Source organism: Apteryx rowi, unplaced genomic scaffold (assembly GCF_003343035.1).
Source record: "Apteryx rowi isolate R43461 unplaced genomic scaffold, aptRow1 scaffold_35, whole genome shotgun sequence".
NCBI classification, from domain to species: Eukaryota; Metazoa; Chordata; class Aves; order Apterygiformes; family Apterygidae; genus Apteryx; species Apteryx rowi.
In genome coordinates, this window is record NW_020449974.1 from 1728230 (window position 1) to 1752527 (window position 24298).

The 24298-nt window shown below is 42.2% G+C and overlaps 1 protein-coding gene across 2 annotated transcripts in view; it reads left to right on the top strand.

Moving 5' to 3' along the window:
- The window catches only part of DDRGK1 (DDRGK domain containing 1), a 42216-nt gene that overhangs the window by 543 nt on the left and 17375 nt on the right, over positions 1-24298 (top strand). For both annotated transcript variants that reach the window (XM_026072706.1, XM_026072707.1), the window contains exons 2-4: positions 6331-6495; positions 17369-17475; positions 19604-19705. In XM_026072706.1, the coding sequence (XP_025928491.1) occupies positions 6331-6495; positions 17369-17475; positions 19604-19705 (374 nt within the window). The remainder of the gene's footprint in view (positions 1-6330; positions 6496-17368; positions 17476-19603; positions 19706-24298) is intronic.

Here is a 24298-nt window from a genome sequence, read left to right on the forward strand (position 1 = left end):
AGCGCTCCCGGCAAGGACGCCTTTCCCGTGGGATTCCCACTCTCCCGCTCCCCGGCCGGGCGGAGTTGTCTTTTCGGGGGGGGGGGGGGTGGTTAGGCGCCTTCTGCGCACCGTGCCGCAGAAGCGCGGTGTTTTCCAGGTCTCCCAGAACCGATCCGCTAGGGATGGCACTGTCCTAATTTCCCTGAGTCTGGTCGTGGCAACTCTGAGCCAACGGGAGTCACTGGGTCAGCGGAGCGCTTGGCCGGGGTCGTGAGACGGCAGTATTCCCTGCGCAGTGAGGTTTGGTTATGCTGGTTGCACGTCCTGCATTACCTTAAAAGCTGCTTTTTGGGTTGTTTTTTGTTTTTTAATCCCCCAGTTTTTCCTGGAAGATCTTGGCAAACGGATAGAGTTAACTGCAGAGTTAACGCCGTTCACGTTGCACGTGAGACCTGAAAAACAGGCTAGCTTCTCTTCTTGCCTCTGGCCCAGTCTCCATTAGCTGAACTTTGCAGAAATCTCACTCTTTTTGCTACCGCTTTTCCACCTAGCTGAGGACTTGCAGCAGATGAGGGCACCGGTATGAGCGTTTGCTAGACAGGAGAGTTTTTAGGCGCTGTGTTGCGCAGTCTTGTTCTGGGAAGGGTTCGATGATACAGCATTTCCAGGCTTGCTGGCTCTCGCAAACGGTGAGTGCTTTATTGCTGACCAGCAGTTGCAGTAGCACGAAACCCTGGAGAAAATGACCTTGTGTAGATGCAATCTGAATGTTATGGGAAGAAGTCAGATGCAGCTGTAAACTTATCTGCGTTGTTATGTTTTCGGAAGGAAAGAAGGGAGGTTGTTTAATTGTGAAGACTCAAATTTGGATTTTTAGCCTGGACAACCACTGAAGCCTTTGTCAATGCAACAACACAAGTTCCAGGGTTTGGGGATTTGGAGGGGGGGGTGTTTTTTGGGGGAGGAAGGATACCTTTGGTAATTTTTTTATAAAAACACCCTAGTATAAACCCAGTCATATCAGTGCAAGGTTATATGYGGTAATGACCTTGTTAAAAGCAGTTTTTGCTGATAAAAGTTAAGCAGAATGTGAATTTTTCCAACACTCTGAAACCTTTTATTGTATAGATTTGGCCTTAATCTTTTTTTTTCTCAAAAGCTTAGAAGCTGATGAAGTTTCCTTAGTTTCTTAGCTACTTGGAGCTTAGCTGTTGATAAAACTAGGGGATGCATATCCTAGAGAAATGAGGCTGCTGGAGAAATATTACTTCCTGAGTTTGTTTTGCATGGCTTAAGTTAATCAGGAGCTATGGGTTTCGGGGGGTATTTTTGTTTGTTTGTTTTTTAAACACACAAAGTTCTAATTACACTGAAGCCGAAACATTTGTTTTAAATGATAGGAGTTCTCAAAAAGGCTTAATACTACTTTTGAGCTGCTTCGTTAAAATGAGTTTATATTCAGGATAACTTGTTTGTTTTGAGGTCTTTTTTTAGTAGCATCTTTTTGACACTTCCAAATTAGTCTTGTTTTTTTTTTTCTTGACTGTGCTACATAATTTGTTACCTTAATATATTGACTTCTGTCATTATAAAGTCCTTTACAGAGTTTCAGTCTGTGGGCGTGATTTTTTTTTTCTTTATGTGACAGAAACTATTTTTCAAAACCACTGGGGCTTTGGTGTATTTAATACCTGCAAAATTCAGCCTTAAACAGGAATTTGCTTTCCTGTGCCTTTTTCTTACCTGGAAAATGGAAGCTGTTAACACATCTGGTAGTAAATTCCTGCCATTAACATAGAAAGGACTTTAAAGCAGGGAAATTTGACCTGTAGAACTGATGGTAGCTGTCACAGTATTGAGACCATCCTCTCTCACCTTTTCATCTTTAAATTGATGGGGGGGGGAATCAAAACTCTGTATGCTCTAACTGGGGGAGCTGCTGTTTTAAAAAGTTCAAGAGCTTAGGGCTTTATCTAACGAAGGAAGCTAAAGATCACAAGTGGCAAGTTCTGTAACTTTGTATTTCCTTTAAAAGGTYATTTCAAGCAGCACAGTGTTTCCAGCAGGATCATGTCTGGGCATGTTCCGCCGAGACTAGAAAAAAAGAAGTAGCATTTCTGGTTTTAATAAATGCRTGGCCTATCTATCCCTTGTTTATGACTACGATCTTTGTGAACGTGCCTTAATAGGATAAGCTGCGCTAGGCRCGAGTGCTTCCTCAGGAAAGCCAAGCGTTCTTCTACCTGTTCTATTTGGTATCGCTGTCTCCTTGAATTTCACGAGTTAGTTTAGTGAGAAGGCAGATGCTGGATGCTGCAGGAAGCGGGGTGGGAAGTACCACTGATGTGTGAGAGTGCGGTAGGTGGAGCTCTTTCCGCTGAATCGGTGCAGAACGAGGGAGCTAACAAACTAGGAGCCCGATTTGTAGGAAAGCCTTGCTGCAACTTGCCAGCCCGGGATTGCAGTGACGAAGCTGCTCGTCTGATGTACCTGAAGGCAGCGTGCCATGATGAGCAAAGTATTGCCTGTTAAGAAAAGTGTGTTTGCTCTGAGAAAGTGGAATTCTGCAGAGCTTCATAAAGGAATAAATTTCTACCTGGGGGGTGTAAAACTAGATGTAAGGATTCTGGGCTCCGAGAGATTTCACAGCGTTCTTTGTAATGATATCAATGTGATGCTTCACATTCTGCTTAGGAAACTTCTGCTTTCAGCAGGATTTGTTGTTGCTGTTTCTTGCATCAATGTAGACTTATATCAGAATAAAGTGACAGGCAAGTACAGTCTCGCGGTTGCTGCTGTACCCTGACTGACAAGTTGGATGAAATAATCTCTGTTACTGCCTCTGCACTGTGCTGATTTTTCTGAAAATGCGGAAACAAGCTGCTCTTAGCCCATCAGTAAACCTGCTGTCCTCTGAAGTGAGTTATTCCCTGATTTTTGAAAGGCTGAGTCATAACCTGGAGTATCTGAAGCTTATAATAAAAACTAAACCAGGCTTTCAAGCTTTGTCCATTTTCCTGACATCTGTGTTGGGGTTTTTTTTGTCCATATTGCCTTCTGTTAATTGAGGACTTTATTTAATGTAATTTCTTCTGGCCTACCATTCTGCAAACCATCAAGCAGGTACTGGCTCATCTGATCTGACCTATATAGCATCGGTCATTAAGTTTCACTCGGATGGCTCGATATCAGGTCTAATTAACTGAAGCGTTTCAGTCCTCGTGTGACTAATCTATGCACAAACTGGCTAGACTGGGGTGCCACTCATGTCTGAGACCTCTGCAGTTGCAGGAAGCTGAAGGCTGAGATGTGTCCAGATAATCACAGCGGCCGAACCACACCCTGTGCTGCAGGAGGAGGTGGGGGAAAAAAAAAACACAGGCCCTGGCCTGAGAGAAAATTATTCTTGACCTCAAATCTGACAGCCAGTCCATTTCCAAGAATATGAGCAAGCAGGTTTCTAAGAGCAAGGTTTTAAAGTGTGTTTGCTGTACCATTCGAAACCACCAGTCCCACCACTCAGATTCTGTGTGTGCAGCTCTAGTCGAGCTGCGATACTTCCAGAGGGGAGGGAGAGAGCCCACATCTAACTTTATAGATACTGGAAGAAACAGATGTTTCCTGAGCCCTGTAGACAAATAGCTGAACCCTGAAGAACAAGCCAGGTACAAGTGTGTTACAGGAAAAATAAACAATTCTTTTCTCCTCCCCCTTGTGAAGGATGGGGAGAAATGTAAGGACCAATATTCACGTTTTTCAAACTACTGTCCAGTTGAATGCCTTGCAGATGGAAGGTCAGAGGGGAAAAAAAATGGATTAAAGCATGGCTTTTTCTACTAAATGACAATCCGTAGTGTTTAGGCGTCCTCTGTTATGTGTAGAATGACAGAGTTTTGGAGATGTCGGACAATACTTGTCTTTTCACAACTATCTCATGCGTTTCGCCATGATATGAGACAGGTTTGGCAGATTTTGTACTACTTCCTGAGCTCACTTTAATACTGGTCAACTTTGGGGAATTACAGTCTTTTGGAGAGAGTTAAACTGAGGAAAATAGAGCTTGGCTCACATGTCTGCCTCCGTGAGAGTTAAGCACCTTGGTTTGAAATGAACATGTAACTTATAAATAGATTCCTCTTTCATGAAATGCAAAATGGTCTCTGTTTCGCAGGAAGATGGGAACCAAAAGCAAGCCTCAGAATGAATGAGCGTTAGAACTGCATAGCCGATGTGCTAGGCAGGTTCGCCTTTGAAAGTTACTGAGATAGATGTGTTGAAGCTTTTCCGTAAAAGGATGCTAAGGTTAAAACTGCAGGGCGTTCTAAGAGTTTGTTAAGAGAAATATTGCTCTTCTATACGATGTCTTTTTGCAGACTCTACCCCAGAGTATTTCTGGCATTTAATAGTGTCCCAAGTAAATGATCTGCTACACTGCCTTTGAGGCATAATGTTTCCCTCATTGTTCTATAGCATGGAAAATCAGGCTGGGCAAGTCTTGAAGAAGCAGCAGAATGATCTGATCCCTAGAGCCCGCGTTCTGTAATGTACTGTGGACTTCTTTTTGGTCCAGAGACCAAAGGGAGTGGACGAGAGCAAGAGCATAACAGCGGTGTGATAGCGCAGTGACTCAATTCAAAATGTCATGGTGTGTTGTCTGTGCGGCAGTTAGCGCTGGGAGCTTCCTTGTGTGCTGCTAACAGCGTTGTTGCAGCAATCCTGAACTGCTAATGGCTTTGCTGGCCAAATACTTCTCCAGGTTACTCTGGTTTGCAGCCTGTGCTGAGCTCGGTGCTGTTGCAGCTGTATTGTTATCGGCACCGAGGTTAGCTKCTTTGAAGCTAGTTCAGATGTACAGAGATGAGCTGTGAGAACACCTTTGATCGTCACATAGATGTAGTCATAATGAATCTTGTTTTCTGATCTTAGATATGCTAACAGTAGCTTTTTAGAAAGGAATTGGTTGGATCAGAGGATGCTGGAGCCTTGGTACAGCGTGGGGAGCGTTCTGTGCTCCTGTTGGAACACCGTACAATCCAGCAAAGGACGAACAAATGTGCCCCGAGTTTAACTACACGAGTAGTTCCCCTGCTTTCTATGAGACCATTTGAGTGGTTAGTTGGATTAAGGTCGTGGCAGTTAACATATAGTAGGATTGAGCAGGTAACAACATATACAAATATCAGAGTTATGCTTATCAGAGGAATATGCAAAGCAGGTATCAAGGGTGATGGTGCCTTTCCATTATCTGATCGTTGCAGCAGAACTGCTGTAGTAGGTAGCAGCAGGAGCATGGAGGTCTCGAAGGGAAACTTTGTGTGTGGTTCTGTGGAAAACTTGCTAAATGAGCCCACCAGTCGATCGCTTTCTCCCATGCTGTCTCCTAGCTGCTCCTCTGTTGTGATATTCCTCATTTGTCAGATCTTAACTGGTAACTTGAGCATATGCGGAGGGGATGGCAGTGAGAGTTCGTGTTTACGCTTTGCAATGTGGTGCAAAAGCTGTACACCTTTGGCAGTCTGTCTTCCCCTAGCATTTGCCTTCTGTACATGCATGTGGTGGGAGAAATGCAGTTTAAATCAGCATGGTAGAATGGGGTTACATTGAATGCATAAATGCTATAATGTGTAGTCCTTGTTTGTTCAGGTTTTGTTTCAAGTATAACGATTTACATATTCTGCTCTGAAACATGTGCTCCCGAGTTTAAGTTCAGATGAATCTACTAAATTATACAAGTACAAAACCAAAAAAAAAAAAAAAAACAGAATGCTTCAGAAGAGAAGGAAAATACTCCTGGGCCCCTGCCTTTTGCTAACTCAGAAATGGCTGGACTGGACCAGAAAAAGGGAAATATTTTCTAGTTTAAGGGAAAAACAGATCATCTGTTTGGATCAAGTAAGGGGAATTTGTGGACAGTTGTAGGGTTTTTTCTTTGTTTTTTGTGGGAGTTTTGTTTTTGTTTTGTTTTTTTTTTTGAAGTGCAGGGGCTCTGTCATATCAGATGAAATGTACGGTAAATAATATTAGTAGCACACAGCTCTAGGCTTTTCCTTAAGGTGATCAATACTCTGTTGCAAAAGAGACTGCTGTTAGGATGAAACTTCCATTGCACAAAGCCCTGTGCACGGGTAGGAAGATACCAGAGCAAGATCCTGCTTAATCACTGGAAAGCAACTTGCAAATAGTTGCTGCCATACAGGAAAAAAAAACACATGAGGGTGAGGACACGCTCTCTCATTTGAAAAATCACCCTAGTATTGCACTTCTGATTGCAGAAGTTGCCTGGCAAAATGACCGCTGCAGCAGAGCAGAGATAGCAGATCTCTCACTGAGTACGTTTCCCTTTTGCAGCTGATGAGGAACACCAGCAAAATGTGGCGGCGGCGGCAGCAGCAGTGGCCAGACCTCGGCCCCAAACCGAAGAACGAGCGGATGGGATGCCAAGGCGCCGAAGGAACATGGGAAATCGGATGATGGCCCAGAGGAGAGCACAGCAGGCGGAAGACTGGGCCGAAGGTAACATTTGATTCGGTTCATTTTCTCAATGTCGAAATGGAACTTACTGGCAGGCATTAAGGTTGGTAAAGAAGTGCAGTTGGCTCCTGAAGAATAGTTTTCATTTAAGCTGACTGGGAATCATTTGCAGCTTGTCTGTGGTCTGTCTGACTGTCCAACTACTGCAAACTTCTCTCAGTACTTTATCACTTAACTCTATATATCGCTTACCTTGAACTGAAGTGTGCCTCTTTCTATGGCGGATTGTGGCAGTTTCCTTCTGTGGTAGATTGTGGCAATTTTCTGTGCCAGCAGTGTGTCACAACATACTCCTGATTTCCTTCCTAGAAACTGCCTTTTATTTTTCCTACTTAGCCCTGCAAATTAAATTTGACCAAACCAGCACCTTACACTGAAATGTAAAGCTGCAGTAAAGTATTGATTTATTGCAAATTGGTGGGAAGCACTAATTCCCCAGTGTAATCCCACAACATCTGGAGCTTTCTTTTTTGAGAAGCAGTCCAGGTAGTGACCAGAATCAAGTCTGATTAGCTTGGGTTCAGCACAGACGCTGCAGCATTTTGTCTTCCACCGGCAGGTTGTTGATAGTCCTCTGTTCCTGTTCTGGATCTACAGTTAATAACTGCGTTTTTGTGGTGTGGTTATAGACATGAAAATGGTGATAAATAACTCCTTCCTACACGCACAAGCCCCACTGCCTGTTCTGGTGAAACTTCACACCTTGTTATCTGTATTACTCTTCAAAGATGATATCAGTATGATTCTCCTAACTGGATTTCTCTCACTCACAGGTTGTAGGTTAAGTGTTCAAAGTTCATGTTCAAGTATTGATAAAAGTGAACTTTGCTACACTTGAGTTTACAGTGGAAATCAAGCTAATGATTTTGGTCTGCAGTTGTTAAGAGACGGTGAGCAAACGGCTGTGTGATGCCTTGATTTGGAGATAATTGTACTTTCCCAGCTTTTCTTGTCTTGCAGTTTATAGAAGGCATTTTGTGCTCACATTAGCAGGTAAATGTGCTGTCCAAGCTAATTATGCTCAACAGTTTCTCAAATGGAAAATTGACAGGCCTGAACTTTTCAACTTTGGTTATTTATTTTCATGTGAGAACATCCTGGAAAGAAAATGAAATCTAAAATTCTTTTCCCCTTAGACTCCAGACTTCAAAGTATGAATGCCAAAGGACAAAAGTGAAGCTGTCAGAGCAAACTGCTTATCTTAGGTTGTGACTGTAGCGGTGGAAGAATCCATGTCATTGGGCTTTATAAATAATTCTTTTGCTGCTTATGTACATCAGATACAGCACTGTTGCTCTTGCATGAAGTTTTCTTTGAAATGATATTTCTGCCTTTTTTTTTTTTCTCCAAGTTGAGACAACTTCTTGCTCTCCTTTGTGTTTCTTTTGTTTTGTGCTTCTATGTGTTGCTTTTTTGTTCATACTCTGGAATGGTCTTTCCAAGTGCTAGAGCAACTGGTACGCAGCAGTAACACCACAGCCTTTGGAGAGCACGCATAGACTATAGCAGTATAGCTGTGGAGAGAAGCATCTGTTTCTAGCTCCCAAGCGTAGAGGTACAGAATGACTGATGGCCACATTACTTTGGATTAGCCCCCTCTGACACGGGCTGGCTGTGTCCGCACTACAGAGCCTTTGGTCTGACTCTTTTCTGAGCTCCATGTGATCTCTCTTTGCACTGAGATGTAATTTTTCCTGTAGGAAGTGATGTGAGGTCTATGAGCCTGCTGTATTGGTGTTTTTCTTAAGCAAGAAACTAGGATATATATTACATGTTTTGGGGCCCAGTGTTGAGAGTATGTGGCATATTACAGGCTATAAGGCCTTCAAGGGCTGTGCAGAGCAAGGCTGGCATGGAAACACTTCTTGGACTTGTCTCCCTCATGCAGGGCCAGGTTCATTTTCTCTGTGCCATTCCACTATGGTGCAGTTTTGTTAATTATCACCTCCAGTTATAATAGCGAGCTATGCCCAGCACCACAGCAGAGTTTTGTGTTATAAAAATTAGTTGACTGCCTTGAAAAGAGAGCCCAGAACACATGCGCTGATGTACAATCATAGTGATTCAGAACCAACTGGGACACCAGGTCAGGAGCTGTTACTTGGCAGTGCAGAGAGAAACATTGAAAGCAAGAGAGTCTGCTTTCTTCAGTCTAGTCTAGCGTAAATGTTCTGCTTTGGAAGCCTTCTGAACACCCGCAACTGAAATGGATTTGTCACTCTTTGTTGTTGTTAAAGTAACTTTTTGTTCTGTGTGCAGAGTTCCCACTCTGGGCCTGCATTTAGCTTTGGACAAAGCTGTCTGATCCTATTCTATGCCACTCTGACTTCTCCCACAGATTAGAGCAGGCATAACACCAAACCCATCACTGCAAGATTTCTAGCACTGAAGTCAGGAAGAGCATGAGGATGCCTGGTCCATATATTACACTGATGGGCCTAGAAGTGGAGTCAGGTAGGAACTCTTATTATCACCAAAGTATTCTGCCTGCCGAGAGCCAGTTCTGCTGACTTTAGGAAACGGGCTCAAAGTAACTCTTGCAGGCTTTGGAGTTGTGGTTAAGCATGAGGGTTTTCTATTTTCCATCTAACAATCAGATTTCAATTCCAAAATGAGAAAGCTTCAAAGATAAAATTAGTAGCCCATAGCTTCTGCTGCCTGTGCTAAGTTGCTGTATTGTGCCAGTATTAAAATCTCTTGTAGAATACCAAAAAAAAAAAAAAAAAAGTAACTCTGTGGTTCCAAGATCAGAATTCTTGGTAGCTTTTAGCTGGCACTTTTGTATAGCCAGCTAAATTTTTCATCTTGGCAAGTGCTCATAGTCAACTAGTTGAAATCTTAAATCTTTCTTACTTGCAAGTATGGGGAAGGAGRAGACATTTAGTATAAACGAGGATAATAAATGATTGTTTTGAAGATTCAAATCTCCACTTAGCAAGTGCAGCTAAGTCAAGTTGTAATTTCTTCCTATAGCTCGGGTGGGTTGGGATAGGACATCTGAACTACTTGCAGGTTGGCAAAGACAAAAAATAAAGGTCAAAGCACGAAATGCCTCGAGTTTCCTACTAGAATGGTAACCCACACTGCAAATATAGGTTCCTTATTCATGAGTTCCATGTGGGCTGCGCTGTGCTGTGGGGGCAGGCTCGCTAGCCAGGTGCCTACACTGGCTCGGTTTGGCTGAGTAATGTTTTTCAGTGGTTAGTTGAGTACTCAAAGGAGGTCATCTCTTATGAGAGTATCGACATCTAATAATAGACTGCTATGACCAAAGTTTGCTGGTAACATATTTTTCTCTGGTGACAAAGTGATTCTMAAAATGAGCGAAACCACTGAATCGTGTTCCACCAACGGGACTTCCAGGCCAGCTTAGAAAAATGCGTTCGGTTAGTTGATGTTGCCCATCTTAATCCTTGTCGTAGCACTGCTGTCTTTCATGCAGCCCAATGCAATTGAGGCAACTGTTGTTCAGGTCTGTGTTCCTTGGAGGACATTTGCTTTGCACATCTTAGTATGGTGCTTATGCCTTTCCCTGGGGGAGYGGGTCTGGAAGGAGAGCTGTGTGTTCAGGTGGTTAGGTTGCTTCTGATATCCCAGCTAACAGACTTAGTTAGCTCTGTTGGATCGTAATTCAAATCTAACCCAGCCAGAAGTGGCTTTGTGGGGTTGTCTACAGCAAAGACAGAAATAAGCTTGTTATAAGGCATGAATATGTGTGGATTTGGGGCATTAATCATTTGGGGTAGAAGAGGCCAGACCAAGCAGTGGAAGGATGAGGGGGAAGGGGATAAATTGGAGTCGGGTTCTGGATAGGTCATAGCTTGGAGCAGTGTCAATAAATAACCTTAGCCATTTCCCAATTCCAGAGCCTTTTCATTTGTTGACTGAGGAGGTCATTATCAGCTCTTGGTTTTGCCTGACTGATGCTCCGAGTGCATCTACTTGGACTCTGATTATCTTTGGGTGCATATATACCCCAGTCACCAGTACAGGTTGGGGGTTGACCTGCTGGAAAGCAGCTCTGCGGAGAAGGACCTGGGAGTGCTGGTGGACACCAAGTTRASCATGAGGCAGCAATGTGCCCTTGTGGCCAAGAAGGCCAATGGGATCCTGGGGTGCATCAGGAAGAGTGTTGCCAGCAGGTCGAGGGAGGTGATTCTCCCCCTCTCCTCAGCCCTGGTGAGGCCACATCTGGAGTACTGCGTCCAGTTCTGGGCTCCCCAGTACAAGAGGGATGTGGCACTACTGGAGCAAGTCCAGCGAAGGGCCACAAAGATGATTAGGGGACTGGAGCATCTCTCTTATGAGGAAAGGCTGAGAGAGCTGGGCCTGTTTAGCTTGGAGAAGAGAAGGCTGAGAGGAGATCTTATCAACGTGTACAAGTATCTGAAGGGAGGGTGTCGAGAGGATGGGRCCAGACTCTTTTCAGTGGTGCCCAGCGACAGGACGCGAGGCAATGGGCACAAACTGAAACACAGACACTTCCATCTGAACATGAGGAAAAACTTYTTCACTGTGAGGGTGACAGAGCACTGGAACAGGTTGCCCMGAGAGSTKGTGGAGTCTCCTTCTCTGGAGATATTCAAAASSCKCCTGGATGCAATCCTGTGCAATGTGCTCTAGGTGACCCTGCTTGAGCAGGGGGGTTGGACTAGATGATCTCCAGAGGTCCCTTCCAACCTCAGCGATTCTGTGATATAAGGAGGCATAGTCAAGAGCTTTTATTTGTTGCTGGTTGTGCGCAGAAAAAGCGGTTATCCGGTTCTCAGGTTGAGCTTGTACTTCCAAAGTTGCTCGCTGTGCCTTGAGCGCTGGAGAGAGCTCAGCAGTGAAGTAGATACTTCTCTTGATGCTACTTTTTTTTTTTTTTTTTTTTTTTTTTTTGCTTTTTGGAGTAGAAAGTTACCCAGCCAGTCCAATGTTTGCCTAAAGACTTGGGAACTGTAAATTCATATCAAGAAACTTAATAACGGTGGGTATGGTTGGGCCCTCTTGATCCTTCTGTAGTAAGAATAATGAGGATGGTGATCTGAGGCAAAGACTTCTTTGCTTGAAGAATTGTTATACATTATTTCTGACGGTGACTTTGTACAAACATGTCATGAGAGAACCCCTCTGCCTCGGCATACAATGTAAAGAACTTGCAGAGGGAGAGAAGCGGACGTCCACATGTGAAGTGCCTTATCCAGGGCTGTTCAGTCAGCCGGTGAGTGGGACACAGGTTTTTCAGTCCAGGTTTTCTGTCACCCTGAGTTATACCTTAGACCAAAAACTTGCTGTTGTCCATGGAGGGAAAAAACTTGTCCTTTGAATACTTGTCTGTTGAAACTGGTGGGCGTCGCTGCACCGTGATTTAGAGCAGTTATAAAGAAACAAACTTCTCTAAGAACTGATAGCGATCTCCAAACCATCAAGCAAAACAGAGACCACTGGGCAACCCTGTGGGTGGAAGGCTTTGGTGGGTATTGTGGGTGAGGCTGAGCTAGACTGAGGAAGAAGCAAGCAGAAACGGCCGGAGAGAGAGAAATGCCCGGAGAGCCTAAGCAGCCCAGTACATGGTCCTAGGGAAACGCTTCAAGGGCTTATTTTTGAAAGGGTCTCGATTCCACATCCTACACGCAAATGACCTATCTGATTTGTTCAGTTCTTTCCTGTGCTGTAAAAACTGGGATTTTGTGTGGTTTGATTATGTTTTCATTTTTTAACCCCCCCCCCCCCAAAAATACAGATTGCATTAAAGAAATAATCTGGTTTTGTTGTCAACCTTTATTCCTAGCTGCAGCAAACTGCAGCTTCTCTACTTTTGGCAACAGTATGACTCAAAAAGGTTAAATATCTCAACCTCTTCTTTGAACTGCTAGCCCTGTGCATCTCAGCACAGGTGCAGCAACACACAGTACAGTGAAAACTGGGTTAAATTTAAATGACTTTATTTCCATAGAATCGATAATGATAAAGCCAGCAGCTTTTGACAGGCTGTTCAGCGCTACCCAGAGTAGCCTCTAGCTTGTAAAATAAAATAGGATCAGGGTATTTTAAAAGTCCGACATAAATTAAATCCCAAGTTCCTTTCTTTTTTGCTTGGCATGATTTGGAGATCAGAATCTTGTTTTCCCTTGTATGAATCACTGTTGAAGAAGAAAGCACAAAACCAAAATAGTCTTTAGAAGCTCCAAGAATATAATAATTGGGCATGCTAAAATGCCCAGTATTGGCTTGTGTAGCATTTAAACCTAGCRTTCATAACTTGCATCTGAAAAGATCTTGCATGAACATTTTGTATATGTTTGGGGAAAAAATTAATATTCAAAGTAATAATTTTAGCTTTTATCCCCATTCGGTAGTGAATATCGTGTACAGTTTAATGGGAATAATGTGTTTTTGCTGAAATGTACTGAAGTAAGAGGCATCATTTTTTCCTGAGCAGTCAATCTGCCTCTGATGTAATATTGCATCTCCCCGTACTCTGATGTGCTGAAAGGTCTGGAAGTATTGATGTGCTGAAAGGTCTGGTAAACTTATAAACACTTGCGTGGTCTCTTGGTGTTCCTGTGAAACAGGTGGTAATAGAACTATATTGATGTAGTAACTGAAATAAGTGTAGTGCTTAATCAGTAGGAAAACCTTTCTAGTGCAGTTAAGCTTTGTCTCCATGACTATTAATATCCTAACTAGTGAATCAAAAGTTAATTTTGACTTGCTACTATTCATATAGAAAGCGACATTAATATTATCAAGGTATCCACAATATGTGTCTGCCCTTGAGACATTTCAAGCACAGATGGTGTGTAGAAGAGGTAGGTGTGTGGTTTCTCAGTTATGCCATATGGCTGTATTCAAGAGAACTTCGAGTGGTTTGACTTCTCCTGAAAGGGGCTAATGTCCTTTATTTAGTGTCCTTTTTCTGTCCTAGGTGTAGGTTGATTTTTGTGGCTACAGATTAAGTTGATGTCTCATTTTGTTCCTACACTGAATAGCTACCAAATAGTTTTATTAAAAAAAAAAAAAGCTTGTTATGACTGTACCACTGCAGTGCTCTGTTACTCATGAATGCCCACACCTTTCCATATGGTGGACCCATTCCTTTCCAGTGGCTGATGTCATACATCTATTCAATGTTAATTACACGCATATGTCTTCTGCTTTCAGCAAGAACTGTTTGCTTTGCAGTAAGCCTGGCATCTTCACCCCTCTCTTGCTCCTTTTGTTAGGTGCTGTATAGATCGTAAATAAAACAGCAYGCAGTGCCTGAAGAACGTTGTGTGCGTAGCCACGTGTGCTGCTCGAGTCCTTTTTCGTGGGTGGGAATCCATTTGCTTCGGTTTCAAATTTCACTAAGAGACAAGACAGAACCTCTGATGTAGGTCTCAAAGCAACCAAAAAATATGATGTGTTCTTTTTGTTTCATTTGGAGTCTTGGTATATTCTGTGCATGCTATCCAGTAAATTCCTGTCCTGATAGAGAACATTAGTACTCCAGTACATTTTCTTTTCTGTTGATATTTGGAGAATATTTTAAATGTACCATGAGGATTTTGAGAGATTTAAACATCTCCTGTGTGACCATTAACTCTGTTCCCTCTTGTCCTGCCTCTCAATACATTTGAAACATTAAGGAAAAGCTAGGATTCCCTGAAACTACCTCTCAGCTGGCTAGCTGAGTAAAACTCACMTTCGTGCAAAGCAAGAAATGTCAAAAGTGGTGTGAAAGCATCCCTCTAAGTCAAACTATTTCTGCTGTCTGGCTCTTGGATCTGGAGCCTAGTGGGAATGCTTTGCAAGCTCTGGAAATGATTGTATRGCTGTACTGAACAGCTTGATAGGGTTGTGACTGTGATTAGAAGGGGTCCCCACACGTCATATCCAAGCAGTTCAGGCGAAGAAGTTCCTGTGTGCCTTGAGGTTCCTTGTCAGCACTGTATCGTGAAGTGGGAGCAGGGTGGTTTTTTTGTCCTGTGGCACCATGAGAGTTAGGGAAAGGCATTACTGAAAAACTGCTTGCATCAAGTTTGGAGTACTTACCACTCTCTTATTTCCTCCTCTGCTACCACCCCTATGTATATCCTGGAACGACCACGTTTGAAGACATCAGCTGAACTGTATAGAGCACCATGGAAGATTAGCCTTCAAACAAAAATACTTCTTCAGCTTCAACTGCATGACATTGCCTTATGTTGTTAGCTTTCCCAACCGAGTCTATACGCCGGCCGGCCARCCCTAGTGCTTTGGGTGGTGATAAACAGCTTGCAAAACATGTGAGCAYGATTAACTGAATGTGTCTTGCATCAGATCTGAAGCACGTGTGCAGATGGAGCGCGCATTCTCGGGAACTGACCCCTGTCAGGTCTACTAGTGTTGGCAGCCATAAGTATGTGAAAAGTGATCGGTAGAAGCTGATGAAACTATAGCCTCTTTATGTTTAAAAATAAAAATAAAAACTCGCTGTGTGCAGCATCCACTTTGCTTTTGGTGCAGCTCTTCTTCCACTATAACAACTAATTGATTCAGCAAACCCTTTTACCGTGCGCTCATATTCTTGTCAGCGTATTCAAGTTTATTTAGCACGTATTAATTGCAGCCAGGTTTAGCACGTTGTTAACCTTTAATGATCTGCTGAATCATGGGCTTAAAAACGCATCAGTGTCTGTCTTTTGTTATAAGTAACTGCGTGCGCTAGAAAAAGCTTTGAGGAAGTGGGACTTACGGGATCACATCAGATGCTTCAAAGTGAAGGAAAGAAAAGTGTTACTGAACAAAGGCATGTTTAATCCAGGCCCGGAAAAAATTGTTTTAAAAGCCTTGCTAGACTTCTGTCTGACCTCTCGCTCAGGTACTTTTAATATAGATAAAATCTGAGAAGCACTCAGGAATTCAGGTTGAATAGCGTCATATATAGTGTTTTGTATCTTAGTGGTGTTTTCCAGAAATAATTTTCTAAAGAACAATCCTCGTATTGAACTGTGAATGAGGAGTAATAACTTCTAATGCTTGGTTGCTCACCTGTTGTGTTTGGAACTCCCCTTGACCCAGTATTTAAAATATATATATTTATTTTAAGGTTCAGTAAAATTGCAGAAGCCACTTTGTAAAGTCTTGAATGTCCCTATTGTGGGGGAGGATGGGGGAACCCTTTTGATCATCTCAGTAATCAGATATTGGTGTTTCTCTGAAGCCCAAGCTAGCAAGTCTGCCTCATATTAACTTCCATATCCTGAAAACAGTTGAATTATTTCAGAGCCACCTACACAGCTCTCAATTACGTTTATTTCTGATGATGCGTCTCGGTGGCTTAACCATAGTACCATACTGTGTATTGGAATTAGTAAAACAAAAGTGTTTCAAACCTAATTCTACATATAAAAGAAGGGTGAGTATCGTTCGTCCTTATATTTCCTTAACAGCAGCTTCTTCGGGTAACCAAAAAAGGGAGCCACGCTCCCTGGGGAGAATTCACTGGCAGGAGGGTGTGTTTTGTAGGACTACCCGACCAGCTCTTGTGACCGTGACAGTTGTCTCCAGGTTCAACTCTTGGAGGCCCTCATGAAATTGGCTTTAAAAACACGAGGGGCTTTTTCTTCTTGTTAGCCTTTGTCTCTTGAAAACTGAGGGCTCTCGGGTGATGTGAGTGGGGATTTTTTTTTTTTCTTTTTTCCTTCAGCGATGCAGTCTAAAGCTTGAAATAATCACTTGGCTCTGAGGAAGAACTTCCCCTGCACGCTCTTCTCCTGCCCTCCCCAAATAAACACTGAGTATCAGGAAGGATCACGGGAGCTGGCCGTGCTGTTCTTCAGATCACCCAGCTGACTTCTAGTGTGTAGATAGATCTAAAGTCAGCATCATGAATAACAGCACTGCGGATGCTCAAAATATAAATGACTTCACGTGATACGGGGACCCACATAGTGAAGATCTTGCATTGTGGTCCTGCCATCTGGTTTGAAGGCATGGATCTCTATGTCATGGAGAGTTTCGTGGAGCTGATGATCTCTCCTAGAGTGTTAAGGTCAGTCCCACAGTACTTATGTTGTAGGATCAAGGACTAATTTAGATTAGTGAATAGAGTGATTCATGCTGTATCAAAAGGGGGGGGCAGTCTTTAAAAGCCCTTTTGTGTTAGCCTCTGGGCGAACAGATATACACATACATTTGCACACCGTTTGAGCATAGGACACTTTCATATTCCAGACCTGCACAAATCATCTTTATAAGCAACCAGGTAAGTCGTACAACAGTGAATGACACACAGATTTGTTGTGCTTTTAAAGTATAAAAAAAATCAAGCCAGTGATTTGCATTACAGGGATTTTTTTTCCTCCCTTAAAGGTTGGCTATGTAGGGTAATGGTAGGTACATGAGGCTAGAACTAGGGGATGAATAGTACCCCTCTGAATTCCAGTCTTAAAAAGGATGTCTGTTGTGCTAAGGTTAAAGGTAGCTGGGAAAAAAGTCTCTCCACCTGGGTGTTAAGTAGTAAAAATGCAGTAACGAGTAATGATTGTCACTAATATATATATATATATATATATATATATATATATATAAAATAGAAGGTATATTCTTAATTGTGGAAAGCAGGAAATGTTTATGAAAAGCTTTCCTTCAAAAGATGAAATAGATTTTTATTTCTGACCTCATTGCACTGTGTGTGCTTGCCTTGTTACTTTTACTTTGCGGCTTTGGCAATCCCCTATGATTTTTTTTTTGCCTTTTTCCATCTATTAGGTCTTGTCCAAAGCATATGTGTGTGTCCTTTTCATCTGCTGCTTCTTTCTTTGGAAACAGTGACGTTTCTCGAGTGGACTTTTCACAGATGATTTAAAGGTCTCTTTGTTTACTCTTTAACACAATGTTGCAGAGGAAGATGATGGTGAGGAGGTGCCGGAAATTCAGGTGTCTGGGAAAATCGGAGCAAAGAAACAGAGGAAATTAGAAGAGAAACAAGCCAGAAAAGCACAGAGAGAGGTAAGCATTTCCTGCCACGTATAAAACCCAGAGCAGAGCCTGAATAGCAGCAGTCAGCAAAGAACAGGTGATGACTGACACCCCAGAGAGGCAAAAGCCGTGTGGTCATTACAGCAGCTTTGTTTTTGTTTCAAAAACGTTAGTTCAGCCTTTTGTGCCTCATCCCCAGAGTGTCATGGAAAGTGTCGTTCCCTCGCTTGCCGCCTAACAGTTGTGTTCTCTGGGATCCTCGTGGGGAGGAAAGAGGGCTTAAACTCTTTAATGATCTTTATGGGCTGTTTCCACTAACTTGCAGCTTAATCTCTGTACCCTGTCTCCCCTTAAAAGTACACTCAAGCACACGTGGCATTAGTTTAGCTTAGTGTAAGCTTTTATTTTGCCTGAGGTATATGAAAACCATGCCCTGCGGTCTCTGCTGCTGCATCACACAAGTCTTGGAGCTGACAAGCTGTTTCCAGAGGCCGGTTGCAGTGGACGCAGAGCAGGCGGCTGTTACAGTGCTGGGTCTGCAGCCGCAACCGTGGGCAGCTCCGAGTAGTGTTTCGTGTGCTCTCAAAGTAGGAAGATTTTGTATGGGTTTGTCCATGGTTAGCGGTGTTTACTGCTTTCTTGATTGGGAGAAAGGTGAAAAACAGACCCTGTAATCCACTGAAATCTGTGATACAGTCATATTTTGGTTGGAGTTTGGTCCTTAAAGCAGACTAAGCATACAGAGCAAGCATACTGTAGCTTTTCGGTTACTCAGTTTCTTAAATCTGTGTGTAAAATTACCCATTTAAATACTGCTGCATTTTCAGTTTTGTCCAGCAAGTTGCTGTTAATTCCAGGGAAGCAAAATGCTTATGGATGACTGCAGTGTTATACTTTAATTCCTTTTAGTAGTTAGACTCCCCCCCCCCCAAACTTGGTATTGTTCTGCAACTTGGGACACGGGCTTGCAAGAAGTAGATGCAACTCTGAAACAGGCTTTGCATAACGGAACCTGGAGTGCGAAGTGGACGTGACACATCTTATAAAAAAGAGTGGTTTAGTAAAACTACTAAAGTTTCTAATGTGTAGAGGGTCCAAATAAAGCCAGGAAATCCCATCCTGAATTTTAACGTAGCCTGAGGTTTAAATGCAGGGCAAACGGCTCTGCTTTATACCGCAGTAGCATGCCCTCTGGCAGGGCAGTCGATACAAACAAACATGATTTTATATATAGACTTCCATTACAATCCTTTTCTCACTCACTCTGTACTTTAACCGTTTTGTCATAACTTTCCATAGTCATTCTATGTAATTAGCCTTGATTTCTGTGGAAAATCTGAGCAAAACTGAATGAAGCTAGATAAGCACTGGTTGGTGGAGCGAGGAATCCTTTGTTTCATTTTAAAAATGCTGATTGTTATTTTCCCTTTTAGACAGATAAATTCCTTGGTTAGGCCTTTTGTGCTCAAACGTTCAAAGCCACAAATCCTCTGTAAGAATGTCTTCTGCTTGTTGTCTTAATATATTCTTAATATATTCAAATTTAAGTATACTTAAGAGACTGAAGAAACAATTTAAAAAAGATCTGTAAACAATACATTAAATACTCTTTTTAATTTTTTCCTGCTTTGCAACAGTCTCTCTCTGCTAGTTTTGGTAAAAATAGTAAAATGAAGAGACCTGTACAAATACTTTTTTTTTTTTTTTTTAATGAGGTTCTGCCCAGGTTAATCCATAAAGTTTAAATGTATTTGCAGAGGTTTACATTGCTTGTATTTTGCCCCTTCTCGCTGTCCCTCCCACCCCCCAAGACCATTTTAACTAAATTTCAAGTGAGGAGAAAAGTAATATTGTGTCATGGCGTTTTATAGTATCGCTATAGTAATAAGCTCATATGCACATACCAAGCTTGAAAAACCTTATTGAGAAAGAGTCTTCAGAGGGGTAATTTGTAAACTTCTCACAATGTTAAATATTCTAAGGTTCTAGGGGAAAAAAGTTAATTAGTAACGACTTTTTTAATTGGTTTGTTTCTTTATTCTTTCTGAACATGCATCCAGGAAGATAGTAAGAAAACCCCCCACGGTATCACAGTATGAAATTAAAAATTGTATATATTCAGGAAGAATAAGTCTTGGCTTGCTTTTTCTTTTTTTAGGCTGAAGAAGCAGAGCGAGAAGAACGGAAAAAACTTGAGTCAAAGAGAGAGGAGGAAAGGCGGAAAGAAGAGGAGAGAATACGTCTTGAAGAAGAACGACAGGTGGGATTAGTTGTAATTTGTAGGTGGAAATTTTGAACCAAATTTGTCTTTGTAACTTTTGCTACAGTTTGCTTTTGCTACACATTGCTTTTTTTTAAGTTCTGTGCTGAGGAAAAACTCCCTTTGTCTTTCATTACCATTGTATACGTCTTTTCTTTGTGTTTTTGTTGCTTCGTTTAGTTTGAATTATAGTAATACTGAGTGATTTCAGCTAAAGATCCCAGCTTTGTTCACCCAGGTGCTTTGCAGAAGTGAAAGAACTCCTGCTCCAAATGTCTAAACACACATGCAGCAGCAAGGACCACCTGCAGTCAGAGTTTAGGGCAAAATGAAAGCAATTTCCTGTTCGGGGATCCAGTCGCTTGTCTGCTACTGCTGTGCAGTGAAAAATTATTTGGCCAGTTTGATATGTTGACAAACGTAGCCTTTAAAGTTGGCCCCTAGTTTGTCTGGGACCAATTTAAGGGTGGATATGTGAAGAAAGGAGTTGTACCTAATAGCAGCAGAAATTTTCAGGGCAGCCAGCATGGTGTCTGGCAGGCAAAATTTGGTTGTCACGGAATCACAGAGCAGTATAGGCTGGAAAGGAGCTGTGGAAGTAGTCTGGTCTGTCGTCCCGCTCGAAGCTGGTCTGGTTAGAGCGGGTTGCTCAGGACCTTGTCCAGCCAAGTTTGCCTGTCTCGAAGGATGGAGAATTCTCAGCCTCCATTTGCAACCTTTTTTTTTTTTTTTTTTTCGGACCAAACGGACCAAAAAAAATTTGCAACCGTTGTGCAAAACTGTAAAATTGTATAATTAGAATTAAACTTTATAGTGTGCTTTACAATTAAAGACTTGTAAACTCTACGTGTGAGGGTGCATTAGCAGAAGTGACCCAGAAAAACAGAAACTGTGCGACTGAAATACTTTTAAATGCTTTCCTCAGTGAGGAAGGCAAGCAGTTCTTTCAAAGCTGCTTTGTGTGTTACGGACTTGAGTGCTACTGGCTAAGAAGCAGGAATGAGCTTCACGCTCTCTTTGGGGTTTGAGCAGGTTGTGTGGTGGCTTTGCAACGTGCTTCTGGAGGCAGGGACCAAGGTGTTCTGCACAATCCTGTGTCGGATAATTGCCACCCCAGGGAAGCGTGGCCCCCAGCTTTCTGTGTGAATTTTCTGGGATATTTCAACATGCATGAAGATTTGTGCCTGTAGTTTGTAGTGAGCAGATTTATTTTAATTTGTTCCAAGCAGAAATTTTATAAATGGGAATGTGTTACTGATTACATTTTAAGGGGAAAATGCCTCGTCTTTTTTCTATTTCCTCAGCTGAGGGCATGAAGGCAGGATAAAGCCACTCATTTTTTTAATGAGTGTTTTTCCGTGCGTTACACCGCAGATTGTATCCGTGAGATGTTGTGTAATTTCTAGAATGTGTGCTTACCTCAGTGGTTATTCCCTGAAAAATCATGTATCTTCTGTGCTCTCTCTTGATCCCTTTTCATCAATAGAAGGCTCCTAAATTTCAGAAATTGAATTGGATGAGGAGAATGTCAGTACTAAAACATCAGGATACTTTGTAATGTGGCCCAAGACTTGGGGTTATAAAGCAGCTTTAAGAAGAAATTTTCAGGGGACTAATTATTCCAGAACTGCTCTTTTAGGGAAGGTGCACAAATTTAGAAGTGTCTGGTAGTAGCCAAAGCCCAAACCCGGAGACCGGATAACTGAACTCAGCTAGTCCCAACCATTCCTCTGCTTACACGAGCTCTTTCATACAAGTGGGACTATCAGACCTGATTTCCTACGGATCTGTGTTTACACCTTTTCCCCTGCCCACGCGCTGCAATAGCACCCGCTTCTGCCTTGTGATCCCTGTGACCACTCTCCTGGTCTCTTAAATATCTCCAGTTTCTCCCCCTCGTACTTCCAGCTCAGCAAGAGGCGAGACAAGCTCTGGCTGCCTCCGAAGAACGTGTCTGTTGCCCATCCTGCTTGCTGTGGGACTTGTCCATCCTACAGGCCAAACATAACAGATTACTTAGCTCAGATGGGAGGTTTCCTTTCAGCAATGCATTGTTCCGAGTGTTTTGCCTCTACCCAGCTCCCTGATTCCTTTTTTTTTCCATTTTTTTTTTTTTAAAGCTTTTAGGAATTTAATATCCTGGAAACCCCCAAAAGCTGGTTGAAATGAACCAACTGGCTTAAATGTTTTAGGGGAAGTAGGAGAGCACGCTGGCTGGACAGTACCGTTGTGAAAGCTTCATTTCCCTTGCAGAAGGCTAACGACAGACTTTCAATTCCTTCCAGCACGGTGGCCAGCAAGGCAGGTGAATTGCCAGGCAAGTAACAGTTGAGCTCAGCCAACTTGCTCAAAATGAGCTTTAGCCCACGGCAAAGATGTCGCTCTGTTGATTACCACGGAATATGACCTGGGGTGTAACAGTACATCTGCCTAATCTGGATCAGTCGGGCATGGTTGAAGAACTGAGTAGAAAATAGAGGTGCAATTTTAACCAGAGATCTTTTCATACAGAAATTGCTACATTTGAAAGGGGAAAAAAAAGTAAAGCAGACTTAGCAATTTCTGCTCAATTTAGGCTCATTTATTTTGCTTGACTCAGGAAAATCTCATTTGTTTTTATTTTAATTTTCGGTGTTTCTAGTAAAGACTGCACTGGGACACTTCCACCACTATTTTGCAAGGCTTAGTAAAAATGAGCAGTATAAATTAAAGCTTTGATTTTTTTTTTTCCTTTGAATAACAATGCCTAACAATGCAAAGAAGTACTTGCTGGAATTTTGAAAAGTGCTCAGATGACTAAATCTAGCTCGCTGTTCACTGCAGGCAATAACTTTCTCAGGTACTTCAGGTTACAGCACTACTTCTTTTTTCTTCCCTTGGTAGTCTTAATTAGGGCAGCAAGCCAACCCACTGGGCTACATCATGAATATTATTCTGCTACTCAGTGGAAAAAGTTTGATTGTTATATATGTGTGTGTGTGTGTATGTGTATGTCTTTTATTTATCTTTTTTTCGCTAGGTCTGAAACAGGTTGGTAATTCGCTAGCTGCTAAACATCTTGAGTGTGGATCAAAGTAAAAATGTCTGACGTTTAATGTTCAACTGTGTTCAGTAATTTTTTTGTCTCTGTCTTCATATGAGTCTTTAACAGGAAACAGATCGATTCAAGGCATCTGCGTGTTTAGGCTGTGTTGTTCAGAGTTCCTGCTTCAGTCAGCAGAGAAATCGGTATTTACAGGGAGCGTTGTAATAACAAGACTTTAATGCTTTAGTCTTGGCTGGGTAAGAGGAAGGGAAACGAATTGGATGAATAGATACTCGATTACTGTACATGTGATCACAACGACAGGTTGTGCTTACAACATGTTACCTTCCAAATCTTCTTACAAACCCATTGTACAATGTAAAAGATATTGCCTCCCTGATCCTTTATCTCCCATGTGGGCCTAAAATAATTATGCTGGTTTTTACAGAATGCGTAGGATAAAGGATGCCATTTGTGTGTTCCTCTAGAGAAAGGATTATTCATTTACACCAGTAACGTTTGTGTCTGGAGCGAGCCCTTGTGGACTGCACACATACTATCCTCCTATATATGGTAGAAGATGGAAAGGCAAAGTTGTGAAATGCTGTTCAAGTAGTGACTGATTAGTCATGAGTTTAAAAACAGAGGGCATTTTTGGAAGCAGTTTGGTTACGGGCACTTCTGTAGTTTATATAATCCCACAAAGCACAAGAAATTCGGAGTTTGTTACTGAAGGTTTTCTGAGAAAAGTTTTTGTTGTCAGTTGACTTCATTTTTCCCTTCTTTTCCAATATATCAAATTATTTGTGCAGCTCTAGTGACAGTGGCCAGTCTGTTCATAGTTTTTATTTCTTTGTTCTCCTGAAGTTCAAGAAAGGTGCTAGGACCAGTGAGGAAGGTTTACTGCCTCTGGGAAAAGTGAATCTTATGTGCATAAGTTGTTCATTGTTTCACTTGCTGCACATTCAAAGATGTGAGCCAGCTGTTTTTCACGTGAATTTAGTGGCTAAGTTTAACTTAATTGCAAATAGATTTAATTTAATTGCCAGGGAACTTAGTGATGAGCAGCTAGTCACAACAAGTTACCTGTGCAACCAACTTCGTTAGCTTAATTACAGTTAGAATCTTTTTTAATCTTGCTAAAGAAGTGCTACCAAAAATGTCTTAGCTTCTGTGAACATTGAGATTTCCTTTGTGTAAAGGAGATTTTCAGCCTATTAGCTACACCCTTAAACTAATAGCTGAATCCCAGTCAACAAGGTCGGAAGATTCCAGCGCCATTAAATACTATCTAAAAGTTTGTCAGATGATAAAGAAAGCCCAAGTAGGTTCAAGGAGATAGAAAACCGTGTTGCAGCTTGCAGATCTTGTAGAAATCCCTCGGCGCTGATCTTTGATAAAGTCACTGTGAATATTAACCCCTCTCCCCGCCCCTCCAGCTCTAGCAGTTTGAGAGACATGGAGTCTGGTGGAAACAATGAATCCTTAAGTCAGATGAAAACCCACTTTTTTTTAGAGGTAAACAGATATATCTTTCCAATTATTTGGGGGAAACTCTACGCAGCATT